The sequence below is a fragment of the Delphinapterus leucas genome, chromosome 15 (assembly GCF_059928025.1).
Source record: "Delphinapterus leucas isolate spDelLeu-1000000601 "Yukka" chromosome 15, BTC_Dleu_Yukka2, whole genome shotgun sequence".
Taxonomy (NCBI): Eukaryota; Metazoa; Chordata; class Mammalia; order Artiodactyla; family Monodontidae; genus Delphinapterus; species Delphinapterus leucas.
Window position 1 is genome coordinate 36,565,339 of NC_143143.1, and position 19,302 is coordinate 36,584,640.

General features: G+C 62.5%; 1 protein-coding gene across 1 annotated transcript in view; it reads left to right on the forward strand.

The window, feature by feature from the left end:
• Positions 1–19,302, forward strand: part of PKD1 (polycystin 1, transient receptor potential channel interacting) — a 49,493-nt gene that overhangs the window by 9,444 nt on the left and 20,747 nt on the right. The window contains exons 2-15 of the mRNA XM_022594510.2: positions 7,030–7,101; positions 7,222–7,293; positions 7,379–7,548; positions 7,895–8,566; positions 8,670–8,853; positions 10,010–10,230; positions 10,571–10,686; positions 11,097–11,223; positions 11,566–11,813; positions 12,322–13,077; positions 13,961–14,092; positions 14,297–14,472; positions 14,735–14,868; positions 15,532–19,151. Of these exons, the coding sequence (XP_022450218.2) occupies positions 7,030–7,101; positions 7,222–7,293; positions 7,379–7,548; positions 7,895–8,566; positions 8,670–8,853; positions 10,010–10,230; positions 10,571–10,686; positions 11,097–11,223; positions 11,566–11,813; positions 12,322–13,077; positions 13,961–14,092; positions 14,297–14,472; positions 14,735–14,868; positions 15,532–19,151 (6,700 nt within the window). The remainder of the gene's footprint in view (positions 1–7,029; positions 7,102–7,221; positions 7,294–7,378; positions 7,549–7,894; positions 8,567–8,669; positions 8,854–10,009; positions 10,231–10,570; positions 10,687–11,096; positions 11,224–11,565; positions 11,814–12,321; positions 13,078–13,960; positions 14,093–14,296; positions 14,473–14,734; positions 14,869–15,531; positions 19,152–19,302) is intronic.

The window sequence follows — 19,302 nt, forward strand, 5'->3', positions numbered from 1 at the left end:
GCTGCTGGCTCGGGCAGAGTGGTTACGTAACATCTGCAGGCGGCCTCTCCGGAGCCCATTCCCCCCCAAGCCCTGTTTCCAGCGTGGCGGCCAGCGCCGGGTGGGGTGCTGGGCTGGGGCCTGGTGCTCGCCTCCACTGCTGACCACATGCGTCTGGAATGTGCAGATGTTTCCTTGGGGGCTCCGGCTGGCCCCCAGACCCCGCCTGGCATCTGGACTGGGGAGCAGGCACCCTGGCCACTCCCCCGCCTTGACAGAGAAGGAGACTGAGGCTGCTTGGGGCTGCAGGGCAGGGTCCTGGCTTATCTGCAGCCTCCGTTTCCTCAGCTCTAGGAGGCACTGCACTTGGAGCCACCCAGGGCTCAAAAGCGACCTCTCCTTGGCCTCCACCTCACACACCTCTTCCCACTCGGCTTTATCTAACACCCCCCTCCCCATCTCTCCCTGTTGGGCCCTGAGACACCCTTCCCTGCCCCTCTGCGAGAACTAGGATGTGAGCAGGGGCTGAGCCCTGTGTGGGGAGGTCAGGGGGAGCCACCATTGTCCACAGGATGGGGGCCCCTCAGCACCTTCCGCTGGACACCTCCAGCTTGGTGGTGGAAGCAGGGGTTCTCCCCCACCCCCAGCTCCTGCTCGGAATAGGAAAGATCGGAGCCAGAAGGACACACTCCCCCGGGAGGCTGGATGTCTGATTTGGAAGGCAGGGGGAGTTGGGGCAGCCCAGTGCTGGGGGCAAACTGGGCTCTCCAGTGACAGCTGGGCACTGTGGGAAGAGGAGAAGGAAGGCCCAGGTGTGGGGGTAGAACAGGGGTCTTCACTCCTCCCCCAACACACTTACCTGTTTCGGGTCAGGAGGGGGAACAGGAGGGGACGAGCCAGGTATGAGAAAGCCCCCATCTCCATCCAGTGCTGTGGGCTAGCCTCGTCCCTGGTGCCCAGGGAGGTGACACGTGTCTTGTGCTGTTGTGGGTGTGTGCCTGTCCCCAGGTGGTGTGTGTGGTCCCCAGGTCACCCCTCCCCCTGAGCTGGCCTGACCCCTCCAGACTTGGGGTCCCTGGAAGTTGCTGGCTTGGGCCTTGGAGGGGTCTGGGAGGGTCCACATGGCCAGAGGGTGGACCCTGCTTGGCCTAGGACCTCTTGGGTGCTGGCTCTCTTCCCAGTGGGGGCTGGCTGCTGTGGTGCTTAGCCAGCCTCTGCTGCTTCTGCCAGCTCTGCTCGGCTCCTTGCGCTCCTTTAGGTGGCTCCCTGGGCTTGCTGTGTTCCCCACCGCCCCGCTTTGTAAGAGAGAACCTGAGTGGGGGGCAGGGCGTCAGTGACTATGATGATGTCACGGGGGGGTGCAGTGGAAACCTGAGGGGCTGGGGGTGGGATGGGGCTGGCCCACAGCAGCCTTGGCATTCCCCCAGAACAGTGACGGCAAAAGCAGATGGAGGGACTTCCCTGGTGGCGCAGAGGTTAAGAATCTGCCTGCCAATGCAGGGGATTGGTCCGGGAAGCCCTGGTCCGGGAAGATCCCACATGCTGCAGAGCAACTAAGCCCGTGTGCCACAACTATTGAGCCTGCGCTCTAGAGCCCGTGAGCCACAACTACTGAAGGCCGCGTGCCTAGAGCCCGTGCTCCGCAACAGGAGAAGCCACCGCAGTGAGATGCCCGTGCACCGAAACAAGGAGTAACCCCCGCTCGCTGCAACTAGAGAAAGCCTGTGCACAGCAATGAAGACCCAACGCAGACAAAAATAAATAAATTAAAAAAAAATAAATTTATAAAAAAAAAAGAATCCACCTGCTCATGCAGGGGACACGGGTTTGATCCCTGGTCCGGGAAGATCCCACATGCTGTGGAGCAACTAAGCCCGTGCGCCACAACTACTGAGCCTGCACTCTAGAGCCCGCGAGCCACCACTACTGAGCTCATCTGCCACAACTACTGAAGCCTGCGCGCCTAGAGCCTGTGCTCTGCAATAAGAGAAGCCACCACGATGGGAAGCCTGCGCGCTGCAACAAAGAGTAGCCCCGCTCACCGCAACTAGAGAAAGCCCATGCGCAGCAACGAAGACCCAACGCAGCCAAAGATAAATTTATTTTTATAAAAAAGCAGATGGAGATGTGGAAAAGTGGCTGTTCAGGGCCTTGAGGCCGGGTGAGGACTCCACCAGTGTCTGCCTCCAGAGGCCCTCCTCCAGTGTCCTCTCTGCACCCCCACCACACTGTTACCCGTGGCACGCCCCTTACGGATGCTCCGAGGCAGCCCTGGCCTGTGGTGATGCACCTGGCTTTTGTCCTGGTTCTGCCTTCAGGCCGCAGGAGCTTTGCCGGGCAGGGTCTTTCTCTGCACTGTGGGCCCTGACCAGGCCCAGGTGAGTCCTGGGGAGAAGGGGCTCCCTGGAGCTGGGAGCATGGGGAGCACGTGGCCAGCACTCATGACGGGGTGAGGCTGTCTTCGTCAGTCAGGGGGAAAGCCTCCCGGGGGCAGTTGGGCCAGGCCAAGCTGGATAGAAGACTTAGCTGGGCCCAGGATGGCCAAGAGCCATGGGCCAGTAAGGCCAGGGATGATGGTGTCCTGCCAGGGTGGGCGTTGGCTGGGACACTGAGGTAGACCCAGCTCCCTTCTCCTGCCCTGGTTTTTCTGGCACCGCAGATGGCTCCCCGCAGCTGCCGCTAATGATGGATTTTCCAGAAAATGGGATGTGGAAAAACATTGTAGGGATTTTCCTTCTTTCCTCTTCTGCTTGAGGCCCTGGCTGGGGAGCTGTCCCTGGTGCCCCTGGTGGGTGTCTCATGCTTGCACTCACCCTTGTGTCCCACTGTCCCCCAGTCCCCGTCTCTGGATCATCTGACTGCCTAGGGCTTTTGCTTCTGGGCCCCTGCAGCTCTACTCAGAGGCACGGATTCCACAGCTGTCCTCCCTTTAGCCTCAGAGGAGCCCCTGCTTGAGTCTCACTGAAGTTTCTCATGGCACAGCCGTCCCCACTTGGTGCGTTGTACTTGACATTGGGTGGAGCCTGTCTGCCTTTCCCTGGTCTCCTGGCCTGCCTCACCCCACCGCGGGGATGGTGTGGATGCCCCAGCAGCCCACCTCTGGGCACACATGCTCATGTGCAGTGGTAGAGGGCCTTGCCCTGTACTGGGAGACACCATGTGTGTGTCTCTTTTTTTTTTTTTTAAAGCAGATGAGACTGTCCCAAATTGTTTATTAGGTAGGAGTTTTACAAGCATTGCTTCCGTTAGCAGTAACAGCAGTGCTGGAGAGCGTTATGCCTTCTCCAGGCTGCACGGCGAGAGCCTCACCATGCTTTGGTGATCCGCTGGGTGTCAGGATTTCTTCTTGTAGCTTTATGGAACGGATCAGTGAGGATAAACTCAAAGAATTTGTATGTGGAATCTTCGCCAACCATTAAGAATCCAGGGCTCTGTGGCCGTGCATTGGCATCGTGCTCACTCCTCAGCAACAGACTAAAGGCTTTGAGCGAACTTCACTGGCTTAACACAGTGATGCGCAGGCGCCATGGGCTCCCTTAGGCCTGGGCGGCTGCAGCTGCCATGCCACACGCAAATCCTGTGTCTCCTATATCCTGCTGGGCCTGGTCTCCCAGTCTGTGCGCTGGATCGGCCGGCCGGGGTTGGGCGGGGCTGCTGTGGAGGGCACGGAGCACCCCGGAGGAAGGCCGACTGCTGCCTCCCCCACTGCTCTTGGCTTGCTTGTGAGCGCCCAGCTTGGCTTACCCAGTGGCACCGCCAGATGGAAGGGGGAAGCTAGGCTCCGTTGTGAGGGGCAGAGGTGACCCTGCCAGAGGGTCCTGTCACTATGTCCCCTGGCCCCCAAGGGCCTCTCTGCTTCTGGAGTTCCTGGGACCCATGCTCTGGGCATGGGCTCCCTGTCACGCAGCCTTTGGGGGAAGGGACCTGCGTGCGCGCGCACACACCCGCCAGTATCCAGATGGGAAACCCAGCTGCTCAGTGAGGTTGTCTGGGACCCCTGGCTCGGGTGAGTCGGGTGGGGCTCCAGCCTTGAGCCCACTGTCAGTGGACCGTGCCGCTTCTTGGAGTGGAGGAGGCCTTGCCTTGACCTCCCCGGTTGGTGTGGCTGCTGGCCCCCCTTGCCCAGCCCCTCGCCGTCTGCTCCCCTCTGAAGCCCCCGCTCTAGGTCCTGCTGGGCATCCTGTCTGTCGCCTCCTGCACCGACTTTCTCCTGCTTGAAGAGCAGAATGAAAGTGTGGGAAATGGAGGGGCCTGCCTGCTCTCAGGAGTGGGGTTATTACCGTGCATCCCTCCAGTGCTTTCTTTAGAGTCTGAACAGTCACGGGGAGCGGGGGGACTGCATCTTGCAGCTGCATTTCTCCTGCCTCTGTGGCTAAGCGGGTGTGTGAGCCACACCTGCTGACCAGCTCCTGTCACATCTCATGGGTGAGGGGAAAGACGTCTGTGCCTCGGGGCGTGCATGTGGCTGTGCTGGTGCCCAAAGCAGTTGAACTCTCAGGGCATGCGGCGTTACTGGGTGGCACCCACACGGCCGTTTTGCGCTTGTTGCCGGGATAGAGCCTTTGCCAAATCAGGTGTCCCCCCAGCCTGCACAGTCACGCCACTGGTCAGAGCAGCGATGGGGCTGCAGGTCCTCTGGGCTGAAGCCTCTGTCCCCATGTGGTCCCAGCAGGAGCTGCAGCCCCAGCTCTGACCCTGTGGGACCCCTGTCCAGTCTCAGAGGTCCCGCTGCTGGGAGGACCCTGCCCCTTGCAGCTATGTAGCTCTTTTGACTGTGCCCGAGGTTCTACTCACAACCCTTCTTGAGGAAGCCCCCGATTCAGGGGAGAACTTTGGTCTTGCCCACCTTTGCCCACCTACTGCCTGTACCCTCCTGCCTGAGGCCTTATGATTTGGAGGCTGCCTGTGGCCTGCTGCCTCCCCAGGCAGGCTGCAGCCAGCATCAGCTGAGCATGTCATGTCCACATGCCGTCCACTCAGTGCCAAGTCTCCCGATGGCTGCCCCCTATGCAGAGGGAGAGACCAGGCTCCCAGGGGTTAGCTGAGTGCGTCCACAGTCCCCCTTTCCTCACTCCCTTGGTGGGGGCCAGAGGGGGACAGGAGCCCCTTTGGGCCTGGCTTCCCTCATATCACCTGCAGGCAGGTGGTACCTCTCCAGAAGTCCCCCAGGTGGCCACCTGGCTGTGTTGGAAGCCAGGATCACGTGAGCAGCCCGACTGAGAACTGGGCCCCAGCCCTTGGCCCCCAGCCAGTATTTGGGTATAGGTGGCCATGAGGCCCCATGTGGATAGCAGGTCCCCAGGAAGGAGCAGTGGTCAGGGGCTGGGGTGGGGGCCGTTTCCTGAGCCTCATTCCAGAAGTGGTCCTGGACATTGTGAGCCAGGCAGAGGTATCATACCAGGCCTCCCAGCACCACCCCTGGGCATGGTCTTGGGGTCTGGGCTGGCACTCAGGCCCCTGGCTTCCAGGAGGGCCTTGTCTTCACACCAGCCAGTTCTTATTCAGTTCTTGTTGTATGTGGGGCAGCTGGAGAGAGCAAAACCCGTTCCAGAGGGTGGCTGATGGAGCTGGGCTTCAGGACACCCCTCAGGCTGCCACGGGAGCTCGGATTAGAGGGACTGAAGTCTGGGCGGGTGCCCAGGGATGGGGGTCTGGACCAAGCTGTGGCTCGGGTAGGGTGGGGGAGTCTGAATGTTTTAGGAGCTGGGTTGACAGGACCTGGAGACAGATAGGCCTGAAGGAGGCATTGACAGGCCAGGGAAGGGCAGGCCTGGTGAGAGGCATTCTGGGGACATCAGAGGGCCAGAGTGACACCTGGAAGGGCAGAGGCTCCAAGGGTGGGAGGCCCAGGCCTCGTCAGTTTGGAGACTATGGCGGGAGGTATAGACCTGTGGGAGCACAGGGAGGCCTGGGGGGAGTGGCGACTGGAGGTGTCCACTGAGTCAGGCTGGTCCAGGGTCCCTGCCCAGGAGGTAGACGGGCCGGGTGACTGGCCTCCACCTCTATGCCGGGCGGGGAGGTGGAATTGTTGGCTAGAGAGTGTATCCTCGGAAAGACTCGAGAGGGGCTGGGGTCATGTAGTCATTGGAGTGTAGTCACTGGTGTGTCACTACCACGTCACCTGAACTGGGGGTGATGGTAGACAAAAAGTGCTGTTGTTCTGTTTTCATGGTGTTTCTCCAGTTATGAGACCGGGTGTTTTTCTGTGTATCTGTGACATTTGTATATCTTTCGTTAATCTTGCCTGTTTTCATATTTGGCCTTTTTCTCCCCCCTGGAGTAGCTTGCTTTCTTTATGGTTTGTTAACAGCATATGTGGAAAGGGGATTATGGGCCTTTAATCCATCATCTAAATTGCTAGTGCTTTTCCCAGCTTGTAGTTTGTTTTCTGATTTTATGATATTTTGTGTGTAAGTTGCATGTTTTTGTGCAGTTGGATCTTTCGGCTTTTGATGTTTTATTTCTGCTCATAGTTTCATGCTTTGAGAACCCGTGACTCTTCTCCCGTGTCTTGCACCACGTTCGGTTCTCTGATATGGTTCTGTTGACCTTGAGGGCCTGGGATTATGGAGATCCAGCTCTAACTCTGGTGCCCAGACCCCAGAGACTTAGCACGGGCTGTCAGTACTGCTCTGCTATGGGGTCGTCCACCAGAGCCCCCTTCCCGTTTGTGTGGTCTGTGCCACATTCCCCCCACCCTCCAGCTGGTAGCAGCTGGGCCCCTGGCCCTGGAAACCCCTGGGCTTCCTTGTGTGTTCTGAACCCTGTGTGGAGGGGTGAAGCCTGCCCTACATGGTGCAGTCCTGCTGGGCGAGGGGGCAGGGGGTGGGAGGGGAAGGGGCAGGGCATGGATGGAGTGCTGAGGGGCCAGCTCTCTCCTGCCTCGGGCTCTCCAGATGAGAGTTCATTCAGGTCTTCCACCTCTGGCCCTGGGAAGAGGGAACTCAGAAGGTGGGAGGCTGCAGCTGGAGAGCATCTGAGGTGGGCCCGGGTGGACTCTGTGCCATGCCTTGGGCCCCAGCACTGACCTGCAGCTGCTTTGCTCTCTAGAGATGTCTCCCACAACCTGCTCCGAGCACTGGACGTCAGGCTCCTGGCGAACCTCTCGGCGCTGACGGAGCTGTGAGTGTCCCCTCCAGGGCCGCTGCGGGATTCCACGCAGTGGGCAGGTGGCGGCTGCCTGTCATTGTTGCGGTTGAGGGGGCTCGCGTCAGACCATGTCGAATCTCTCCTTTCTTCTAGGGACATAAGCAACAACAAGATTTCTACATTAGAAGAAGGAATATTTGCTAATTTATTTAATTTAAGTGAAATGTAAGTTTTGTTGGTTTTGGTGGCTGTTGGCAGCTGGGCCCGTGGCCCCCACACCTGCCCTCTGAGCCTGCCCCGCCCCCTGCAGAAACCTGAGCGGGAACCCGCTGGAGTGTGACTGTGGTCTGGCCTGGCTGCCGCGCTGGGCAGAGGAGCAGCAGGTCCGTGTGGTGCGGCCTGAGGCGGCCACGTGCGCTGGGCCCGGCCCTCTGGCCGGCCGGCCCCTCCTCAGCGGCCCCCTGTTGGACAGCAGCTGTGGTGAGTGCAGGTGGGCGGGACACACTTGGTCCCTCCCTGCCGGGCAGCTTGGCCAAGCAGCTGGCGGGAACCCTGCCGGTTTTCAGGGGTCTCCAGCCTATGGTGGCAGATGGGGATTGGGGAACAGCTGCACGAGAGAAATAATTACAGGGGCTAGGACAGACTGACTGGGGGAGGGGTCGCAGAGGCCCTCTGGACCAGGGGACCACGTGGGTGTGAGGCGGGGAGACCAGTCTGGGGGTGGGGGTGAGCGCCACGCAGCTGTTGGAGGGTCAGAGATGATGTGATCTGGGGTGTAGAATGGGGTGGGGTGCACCCTCAGGACCAGCCTGCCTGCCCCTTCCAGGTGAGGAGTACGTCGCCTGTGTCCCTGACGACAGCTCGGGCGCCGTGGCGCTGGTGGCTTTCTCAGCTGCCCATGAGGGCCCGCTGGCCCCCGAGGCCTGCAGTGCCTTCTGCTTCGCGGCTGGCCGGGGCCTCGCGGCCCTCTCAGAGCAGGGCAGGTGCCTGTGCGGGTTGGCCCGGCCTCCCAATGCCTCTTCGGCCTGCCTACCCTCCTGCTCCAGCCCCCCACTGCCCCCCGCCCCCACCTGCCGGGGGCCCACCCTCCTCCAGAACATCTTCCCTGCCTCCCCAGGGGCTGCCCTGGTGGGGCCCCAAGGACCTCTGGCCTCTGGCCAGCCCGCAGCCTTCCACGTCACTGCCTCACTGCCAGTCAGCTCCACGCGCTGGGACTTCGGCGACGGCTCCCCTGAGGTGGACATTGCTGGCCCGGATGCCACTCACCACTATGTGCTGCCTGGGCGCTATCCCGTGACGGCCGTGCTGGCCCTGGGGGTCGGCTCTGCTCGGCTCTGGGCAGAGGTGTGGGTGGAGGCGGCTCCTGTAGCCCTGGAGCTCATGTGTCTGGCCTCTGTGCATAGCGACGAGACCCTGAAGCTTGGCGTCCGAAACCGTGGCGGCTCTGGCCTCGAGGCCACCTACAGCATTGTGGCCCTGGGCGAGGAGCCAGCCCGAGGTGGGGCCGCCCCGCCCCGCCCCTGGGCCTGAGTCGGGGTGGGTGGGGCAGCCCTGGTTGGGCACACATCGATGCCCCGTCTCTCTGTTCTCTGACCCCCCAGTGGTGCATCCGCTCTGCCCCTCGGACACTGAGATCTTCCCTGGTAATGGGCGCTGCTACCGCCTGGTGGTGGAGAAGGCGGCCTGGCTGCAGGCACAGGAGCAGTGCCGGGCCTGGGCCGGGGCCGCCCTGGCTATGGTGGACAGTCCTGCCGTCCAGCACTTCCTGGTCTCCCGCGTCACCAGGTGCCTGCCCAAATGCCGCTGGTCCTCGGAGAGGCTGGGAGTTCGGGGGAGGTCCCCAGAATGCTGGGGTGGGGATGGATCATGAGCACATTGGGGTGTCTGGAGGTGCTGTGTCCAGCCAGCCAGCCTGGCTCTGGGGATAAGGAGCCATGTTGTGCCCACGTGTGGCCATTCCTATCAGCTCTCTCGGCTCAGATGTGGACACGGGGGTGCCCACTGTGGGAGGTGCACCCCTGGCCCTGTATCCTGCCCCCACTGTCCCATTCTGGGCCCCTCCTGGCAGGGACCGGGGAGGTTCTGGTGTGACCACGGAGGCTGCACTTCCTCCTGCTGCTCCCCCCTGGGTGGTCACTGCTGCCAAGCGCTGCCCATGCACGAGGAGCCTCTTGGACGCTCTGGCTGCCCAGGCCTGTGGGGGCATATGCTCTGTAGTGGTCACCATAGGTGGCCCCGCCTGGTCTCTACTCAGCCCTTAGCACCTGCAATGGCTAGGGGGCGGGATGGGGTGGAGGCTGGCCCCCGTCCTCTCCCAGGGTCCCTGTGTGGGAAGGGACTGATTGGACTGTGGGTCACCCTGGACTTCCCGAGGGGAAATCGAGGCCTATAGCAGTCAAAGCCCTTGCCCAAGGTCACGTGGTTCCCAGGTAGTAATGCAGCCCCAGCACCCAGCTCTGATCACAGCACCTCAGCCACCCCTGCTGCCTGTCCCTCTGTCTGACCCTGTCCCAATATTTGTCCCTGTCCTTGTATCTACAAGCCCTGCCTCCAGGAGGGTCTCTCTGCCCTGGCAGAGCTGTGGGAAGTAGCCTGTTTGGGGGCTGATATGTGGGTGTCTTTGTCCCCAAATGCCACACCTGGATCCTCACCTCTGGGCACACACAGGTCTACATGGCCCTGGGCCAGAGTGAGGTGGAGCTCCATGAGGGTCTCAGCTGGGCCCCTGGCCCCATGGGATGGGTGATTGGGTGGGCACTGGTGTGGGCCTTGCTTGCCAAGTCATGTATGAGCCTCAGTTTCCCCATTTGGAAAGTGAGGACAGGCAGAGCCTGCCTGACAGGCTGCTCTGAGGAGGGTGCCCCCAGAGAGAGGGCAGAGGGAGGGGTGCTTGTCTCTGGGGAGCCCCTGAGCACCTGCTCTTCCCTCTGTCTGCCTGCAGGAGCCTGGACGTGTGGATCGGCTTCTCGGCTGTGGAGGGGGTAGAGGTGGGCCCAGCGCCGCAGGGTGAGGCCTTCAGCCTGGAGAGCTGCCAGAACTGGCTGCCTGGGGAGCCGCACCCTGCCACAGCTGAGCGCTGCGTGCGGCTCGGGCCTGCTGGGCAGTGCAACACAGACCTGTGCTCGGCACCGCACAGTTACGTCTGTGAGCTGCGGCCCGGAGGTGCGCTGGGGCCCCTGGGAGGCTGGGGAGCACCTGCTGCCCTGGCCCAGGACACCCCTCCTCCAAAGCATACAGGGTCCCTTGGCCACCCTGGGAGCTCCTCCCATCCTGGCCAGGACAGCTGCCCCTAGCACCCCAGTTCATTCCTTAGCTGTTCAGTGTTTGTTAGGTGTTTGCTGAGTGTCTACTGTCCCGGACTGAGCCCACACTGGACAAAACAGGTGGAGGGAGCCAGGGGCTACTGCCAGGTGGCTCAGTCCCAGGTCTGATCCCACCCTGGGCCCCCAACACACTCCTCCTCGGCCTGGGAACAGCACCTCATTGCACACTTGCACCACAGGCCCTGTGTGGGACGCAGAGAACTTCCTCGTGGGAGCACCCAGTGGGGACCTGCAGGGGCCCCTGAGCCCCCTGGTGCAGCAGGAGGCCCTCACAGCCCCCCGGGAGCCCGTTGAGGTAGGCTGGCCTTCCAGGTTTCTTGCCCTGGCTATTGCAGTTCCCTTTAAAAAACAAGAAGCCTTTTTCTGGGCCTTATTAACATTCTGTGTCTAGTAGAGTCAGTGCAGAGGGGAGTAGCACCCAGGCCTGGCATCGGGAGAGCTCTGAACGCTCCTGAGCCTTTTCTCTTGGTGCTTGGGGATTTTTTAGAAATGAAGGTACAATTCCTGTTGCTCACAGATGGTTTTGACCTAATTTTTTTCTCCTGAGTGACATTGTCTCCCACTGTGTGAAATGAGGCCAGTGGGGGCCTCTTGAAGGCCCATCTGATGGCTCCTCCCCTCTGACCTGGTGGGTGTTTGGGCATTGGGGTGGGGCTGGCTGAGGGCCGGGGTCGGTGGAGCTGAGTGGCCCCCCTGCCCGGGCAGGTGATGGTGTTTCCTGGCTTGAGCCCGAGCCGTGAAGCCTTCCTCACTGCTGCCGAGTTCGGGACCCCGGAGCTCGGCGGGCCTGCCCAGCTGCGGCTGCAGGTGTATCGAGCCATGCGAGGAACAGGTGGGACTCCATCCTGGCAGTGGGACCTGGGAGGCTCGAGCAGCCTCTCTGCACTGTGGTGTCTGCTGGTCCCTTGCCCACTGGACTGGTCTCCAGCCTCAAGGTGGACAGTGGGGTCCACAGAGATGCCAACTCATGCTGGGGATCCCAAGGATGGGTTTGGTGGGGAACTTGCTGGGGCTGGGGACTCACCGGGGTCAGTCAGCTGGCCTGGTGTGGGGAGGGTTAGAGGAGTGATGGCGGGGGCTGGGTACACTGCCTGGTGAGACCTCATGTCATAGTAGGGCGTCCTTATGATCTTTTAGCAAATTGGGGTACCTGACACCCCTCCTTTCCTTGCAGGGGCCCCAGGAAACAGCAGCGAGCCCCAGAGTAGGTCCCTGGAAAACAGGACTGAGCCCATCCCTACATGCACACCAGAAGGACACCCGTGCCCCAGATCCAACATCTGCCTGCCTCTGGACACCCCCTGCCACCTTCGGGCCTGTGCCAACGGATCCACATCAGGGCTGGGGCTCCCTGGGGTCTCCTATGCATTGTGGAAAGAGTTCCTCTTCTCTGTGCCTGCGGGCGCCCCCGCCCAGTACTCGGTGTGTATCACTGGCCTAGGTGCCTTCTGCCTCCCCATCAAACACAAACAAAATGCAGATTGTTCTGCACAGCCCTCCAGGTCCCCTAACCCACCCGCCTCCCGCCTCGGCAATGCTCTCCTCCTCTGCCAACCGTGAGAAGCTCCTGCCCCAGGGCCTTTGCACTTGCCTTTTAAGGAGGACTCTTCTCTTCTCTGGGCAAGGCTGGCCAGTGTCCAGAAGTCCCTCCCCTGTCTGGGGAAGCCCCACCCCTGCCTGCATCCTCTCTGCCCTGTGTGTTTCGTCTGTCCCCATCTTGAGTGCCTTGGAGGTCCCTGTGAAGCCTGGTGGTGTGTGAGTGAATGAGGAGTGTTGAGACCCCTGTAGGGGGTGACTCTGGGTTACCCCAGGGGGGTTCTGCAGCCCGCTGGAGCCCCTGGCCCAATGCTGCCTACAGGCCCCTGACCCACTGTGAGGACCTGACACAGGCCCAACCCCCTCTCCTGTATTCCTACCCCCTCTCCTGTAGGTCACCTTCCACGACCAGGACAGCCCCCTGCTCCCTGGTGACCTCATCAGCTTGCAGCACGATGCCGGACCGGGTGCCCTCCTGCGTTGCCCCCCAGCACTCGGCATCCCTGGCTCCGAGGCCCCGTACTTCTCCACCAACGTCTCAGCCTGGCTGGCCCACCTGCCTGCCAAGCTGGAGGCGGCCCCGGCTGGCCCTGCCTGTGCCCTGCGGCTGCTTGTTGCCACAGAGCGGCTCACCCCTCTGCTGGGCCTGAGCCCCAACCCAGGGCTGCGGCGGCCGGGGCGCTATGAGGTCAGGGCCACAGTGGGCAACAGCGTGTCCAGGCACAACCTGTCCTGCAGCTTCAACGTGTTCTCCCCGGTGGCAGGGCTTCGGGCCATCTACCCGGCCCCCTACGACGGCCGCCTCTACATGCCCACCAACGGCTCGGCCTTGGTGCTCCAGGTGGACTCCGGCACCAACGCCACGGCCACTGCACGCTGGCCTGGGGGCAACGTCAGTGCGCCCTTCGAGGCTGCCTGCCCTGCCACTGTGGCTGCCCTGGTGCCTGGCTGTGCCCACGAGGCCAATAGCACCCTGTTCTCAGTGCTGGCACTGCCCGGGCTCAGCGAGGGCGAGCACGATGTGGAGGTTGTGGTGGAGAACGGTGCTGGCCGGGCCAACCTCAGCCTGCGGGTGAAGGCTGAGGAGCCCATCCGAGGTCTCCGCGCCACGCCCAGCCCTGAGGCCCGAGTGCTGCAGGGTGTCCTGGTGGTGAGTGTGGGCCCCGCCCCCCGCCCCTCCCTGAGACAAGGTGCCTATGCAGAGGGTGGCCTCTCCCCAGCGAGGAGAGCGCTTGGCTGCCAGGGACAGTGGGTTCAGTGTCGGTTTCTGGGCAGGTCCTGTTCAGTGGCTCCTCAGATGGTTCGTTAATTCCTAAGTTACTGGGGAAGTCACCTGTGAAACAGTTGCTCTGAAAATGCTTCTTTTTGCTCTCACATTTCCTGCACGAATTGTCGAACTCTCCACCCACCTCTGACCTTGCTGATCCTGGGTGTGTTTTTGGGGCCCTGCTGTGTTCCCACCTGGCTAAAGTGAGCGCTTTTTGAGGTTGGGATCTGATGCCACCCGGCCACTGTTGGTGCCACTCCGGGAGTGGCTGTCCTGTCCCTGTCCTGGGAGTACCCACCTCACATAAGGCAGCCACCAGTTCTGCAGCCTTAGCACAGGAGCTGTTGGGTGGTTGTGTCCCCTTCCCCGGCTTCCCTGTTCACACCTGTTCTATCAGGTGACTCAGGTAAACATTCAGAACCATGAGGCCCATTGAGACTCACGTGCCTTCCCAAACGGCACTGTGCTGTCCAGCTATGGGGGCCTGAGCAGGAGCCCTGGGATGGGGGTGCACAGACTGAGGTGGGTTGGCCCAACCCAACGGGTGTTGGGTTTATTTTACAGATAAAGAAACTGAGGTACAGAGAGGTCAGGATGTAACCAAGCCCAGGCTCAGCCCCGCACTATGTGGCCTCCTTAGCCTAGAGGGAAGCCCCATAGGGAGCTATGTCCAGGCGGATAGACGTGGGTTGAGGGCACAGTTGGTCCCCCAAAGACCCTGGGCTGGGGCAGGACCATGGCCAGCTGACGCTGTGCCCTTCCGCAGAGGTACAGCCCCGTGGTGGAGGCTGGCTCGGATGTGGTCTTCCGCTGGACCATTGATGACAAGCAGTCCCTGACCTTCCACAATGTGGTCTTCAACGTCATCTACCAGAGCGCCGCCGTCTTCAAGCTCTCGGTGGGCGGGGGGCGTGGGCACAGGGTGGAGAGTAGGGTGGGGGTGGGTGGGGCGGGGGCTGGGCTGTCTGCTGCTCACCTGTGCCTTCTGCTCTGCTTTGCTCCCGAGGACCCCGTGGCAGCTGTGGGTGAGTGCGGGGAGGGGCTCTGTCCACGCTGCCCTGTGGCCGGCTGGTGGCCTGCTCACTGCCGCCTGTCCCCACAGCTGACGGCCTCCAACCACGTGAGCAACGTCACCGTGAACTACAACGTCACCGTCGAGCGGATGCACAGGATGCGGGGCCTGCGGGTGTCTGCGGTGCCGCCCGTGCTGCCCCCCAATGCCACGCTGGCGCTGGCGGCTGATGTGCTGGTGGACTCGGCCATGGAGGTGGCCTTTCTGTGAGTGTGCTGGGCCCTGGGTGGGGCCCCAGCCTCCACCTCCTCATCTGTCAGGACGTGCTGGGTACATAGGACATTGGGAGCGGCTGGGGGGCTGCAGCAGGGCGGGTGGTACCCTGAAAGGAGGTGCAAGGAAAGGGGCTACAGCCGGGCCCTCCCTCCCCCTCCCTCCCCCTCCCTCCCCCTCCCTCCCCCTCCCTCCCTCCCTCCCTCCTACCCCTCCCTCCTAGCCTGCTCACTTGCCTGCTCGCTGCCCTGGCAGGTGGACCTTCGGGGATGGGGAGCAGGTGATCGGCCAGTTCAAGCCTCCATACAACGAGTCCTTCCAGGTCCCAGACCCCACAGTGGCCCAGGTGCTGGTGGAGCACAACATCACACATACCTACACTGTCCCAGGTAAGGGGCAGGCCTGCTGCCCTGCCAGCCTCCAGCTTGGGTGAGCCCTGCCCCGGGGACAGCCCCTCCCTGGGGGACAGCCCCCCTTGGTCCTGCCTCCCGGGATCCAGCCTGGGCTGTTGGCGCAGGGCCCTCACTGGGGTGAAGAAGGGATGTCCAGGGTTGAGGGGTGGACTAGGCCTCTGAGACCCATGATTCAAGTCTGCCGGCCAGAAACCGGACCCTTCTATCCCCTCCTGACTCCTTCCCTGAGCCTTTTTTGGGGGAGAAGGGAAGGTTCCTTTTAGTCAGTTTTGAAATTCCAGAAGCCTCACACACAGAAATGCAGAGTAAACAGTGGTGCCCCTATGATCCCAGCCCTGTTCCTGTGATCTCAGCCCTGCACCTATGCCTGCCCTGTCACCCCAAGGGCAGTTGTACCTGGAGATGGTTGCTCTTCATCTTTCTGCCTCAGCCCTGCGACTTGCCCTGTGCTGAGAGCACCCGGGCCTGGGTCCAAGGGCGTTCTCTGTTCATGTTATAACTGGGGCCCTGCTTTGCGCCTCACCCCCACCCTAGGCCCCTGCCCACAGCACGGGGTTAGGAGGGGTTCTGCTGAGTAGGTGGTGGCGGCGGCCCCGGCCCCGTCCCCGTCCCCGTCCCCATTCTGGGCCTGTCTGCCAGGTGAATACAACCTGACCCTGCTCGTGTCCAGTACCTTCGAGAACCTGACGCAGCAGGTGCCTGTGAGTGTGCGCGCCACCCTGCCTGCCGTGGCCGTGGCTGCGGGCAGCCGGGTCCTGGTGGCTGGCTGGCCTGTCACCTTCTTCCCGCACCCGCTTCCCTCGCCTGGGGGTGTCCTGTACACGTGGGATTTCGGGGATGGCTCCCCAGATGTAATACAGCCCCAGCCAGAGGTCAACCACACGTTCGCCTCGAGGGGCGCATACCACATCCGACTGGAGGTCAACAACACGGTGAGTAGTACAGTGGCGAGCATCAGCGTCCGTGTCTTCGAGGAGCTCCGTGGCCTGACCGTGAGCCTGAGCCCGGCCGTGGAGCAGGGTGCACCCGTGGTGGTCAGCGCCACCCTGGATTCGGGCGACAACGTCACATGGACTTTCGACATGGGGGACGGCACAGTGCTCATGGGCCCTGAGGCCACAGTAGAGCACGTGTACCTGCGGGCGCAGAACTGCACAGTGACCGTGGGCGCGTCCAGCCCCACTGGAAACCTGGCCCGGAGCCTGCCCATACAGGTCTTCGTCCTGGAGGTGCTGTGGATCGACCCTACAGCCTGCATCCCCACCCAGCCCCACGCCCAGCTCACAGCCCACGTCACTGGGAACCCTACCAACTACATCTTCGACTGGACCTTCGGGGATGGCTCGTCCAACACAACCGTCCGGGGGGACCCGACAGTGATGCACAATTTCACACGTAGCGGTACATTCCCCCTGGCGCTGGTCCTGTCGAGCCACGTGAATAAGGCGCATTACTTCAGCAGCATCTGCGTGGAGCCCGAGGTGGGCAACATCACCATGTGGCCCGAGAGGCAGTTCGTGCGGGTCGGGGACGCAGCCCGGCTAGTTGCCTGTGCCTGGCCCCCATTCCCCTACCGCTACACCTGGGACTTTGGCACTGAGGATGCCGCTGCCCGCGTCGGGGGCCCCGAGGGCACATTCACCTACTGGGACTCAGGTTCCTACCTGGTGACCGTCACCGTGTCCAACAACATCTCAGCTGCCAATGACTCGGCACTCGTGGAGGTGCAGGAGCCCGTGGATCTCACAGGCATCAGGGTCAATGGCTCCCATGTGCTGGAGCTGCAGCAGCCCTACCTGTTCTCTGCTGTGGGACGTGGGCACCCCGCCACCTACCTGTGGGAGCTGGGGGATGGCGGGCGGCTCCAGGGCCCTGCGGTCACCCACGCCTACAGCAGCACGGGCTGCTTCCCCGTCAGGGTGTCTGGCTGGAACGAGGTGAGCCGTGGGGAGGCCCAGCTGAATGTCACCGTGCAGCGGCGTGTGCGGGGGCTCAGTGTCAACGCCAGCCGCACGGTGGTACCCCTGAACGGCAGCGTGAGCTTCAGCACCTCCCTGGAGGCGGGCAGTGACGTGCATTACTCCTGGGTCCTCTGTGACCGCTGCACGCCCATCCCTGGGGGCCCCACCATCTCCTACACCTTCCGGTCTGTTGGCACCTTCAACATCATTGTCACGGCTGAGAATGAGGTGGGCGCCGCCCAGGACAACATCTTCATCTATGTCCTGCAGCACATCGAGGGGCTGCAGGTGGCGGGCGGTGGCAGTAGCTGCTGCTTCCCCACCAACCGCACGCTGCAGCTGCAGGCCGCAGTCAGGGATGGTACCAACATCTCCTACAGCTGGACCGCTCAGCGGGACAGTGGCCTGGCCCTGGCTGGCAGCGGCAAAACCTTCTCACTCACCGTGCTCGAGGCTGGCACCTACCACGTCCAGCTGCGGGCCACCAACATGCTGGGCAGCGCCTCGGCCAATCGCACCGTGAACTTCGTGGAGCCTGTGGGGTGGCTGGCCGCCACTGCCTCCCCAAACCCGGTGGCTGTCAATGCAAGTGTCGCCCTCCGCGCTGAGCTGGCTGGTGGCAGTGGCGTCACTTACACCTGGTCCCTGGAGGAAGGGCTGGGCTGGGAGACCCCAGAGCCATCCACCACCCACACCTTTCCCAGCCCCGGCCTGTACCTAGTCACAGTCATGGCCAAGAACCAACTGGGCTCAGCCAACGCCAGCATTGAGGTGGCTGTGCAGGTGCCTGTCAGTGGCCTCAGCATCAGGGCTGGTGAACTGGACTGCAGCTTTGTGGTGGCCAGTTCCACCGTGCCTTTCTGGGGGCAGCTGGCCTCGGGCACCAACGTGAGCTGGTGCTGGGCCGTGCCAGGTGGCAGCAGGCATGGCCAACACATCGCCGTGGTCCTCCCCGACGCCGGCACCTTTTCCATTCAGCTCAATGCCTCCAACGCAGTCAGCTGGGTCGTGGCCACACACAACCTCACGGTGGAGGAGCCCATCGTGGGCCTGGTGCTATGGGCCAGCAGGAAGGTGGTGGAGCCCGGGCAGCTGGTTCACTTTCAGATCCTGCTGGCTGCAGGCTCGGCCGTCAGCTTCCACCTACAGGTCAGTGGGGCTGGCCTCGAGGTGCTCCCCGGGCCCCACTTTTCCCGCAGCTTCCCCCGGCTCGGGGACTACACGGTGAGCATCCAGGCCGAGAACCACGTAAGCCGGGTGCAGGCGCAGGTGCGTGTCTCAGTGCTGGAGGCCGTGGGTGGGCTCCAGGTGCCCGACTGCTGCGAGCCGGCCATCGCCACGGGCGCCGAGAGGAACTTCACGGCCCGGGTGCAGCGGGGTTCCCGTGTTGCCTACGCGTGGTACTTCTCGCTGCAGAAGGTTCAGGGAGACTCACTGGTCATCCTGTCGGGTCGCGACGTCACCTATACTCCCGTGGCCGCAGGGCTGCTGGAGATCCACGTGCGAGCCTTCAATGAGCTGGGCGGCGTAAACCACACGCTCATGATTGATGTCCAGGACGTCATTCAGCACGTGGCGCTGCGCAGCGGCCGCTGCTTCACCAACCGCTCGGCCCGCTTCGAGGCTGCCACGAGCCCCAGCCCCCGGCGTGTGGCCTATCACTGGGACTTTGGGGACGGGGCCCTGGCAGAGGACACGGAGGTTCCCTGGGTGGCTCACTCCTACCTGCAGCCTGGGGACTACCGTGTGGAGGTGAACGCCTCCAACCTGGTGAGCTTCTTTGTGGCGCAGACCACGGTCACCGTCCACGTGCTGGCCTGCAGGGAGCCCGAGGTGGATGTGGCCCTGCCCCCACAGGTACTTATGCGGCGCTCCCAGCGCAACTACCTGGAGGCCCACATCGACCTGCGTGACTGCGTCACGTACCAGACTGAGTACCGCTGGGAGGTGTACCGTGCCACCAGCTGCCAGCGGCCTGGGCGCATGGCCCAGGTGACCCTGCCCAGTGTGGATGTGAGCCGGCCCCAGCTGGTGGTGCCACGGATGGTGCTGCCTGTGGGCCACTACTGCTTTGTGTTCGTGGTGTCGTTTGGGGACACACCGCTGGCACGGAGCATCCAGGCCAATGTGACAGTGGCCCCTGAGCGCCTGGTGCCCATTGTCGAGGGTGGCTCCTACCGTGTGTGGTCGGACTCTCAGGACCTGGTGCTGGATGGGAGCAAGTCCTATGACCCCAACCTGGAGGACGGTGACCAGACGCCACTCAGCTTCCACTGGGCCTGCGTGGCCTCGACGCAGGTCAGTCACATGGCGGGGCAATTGTTCTCCTAATCCCCCTTAGGTCGTTTGTGTGGATGAGGCTGGCAGGCTCTTGGGTCTGCTTGATATGTCTGAGTGCCTGGTGGGCTCGATCCCAGCAGGGGGAGGGGTCTTCCCAGCCGTCCCCGGG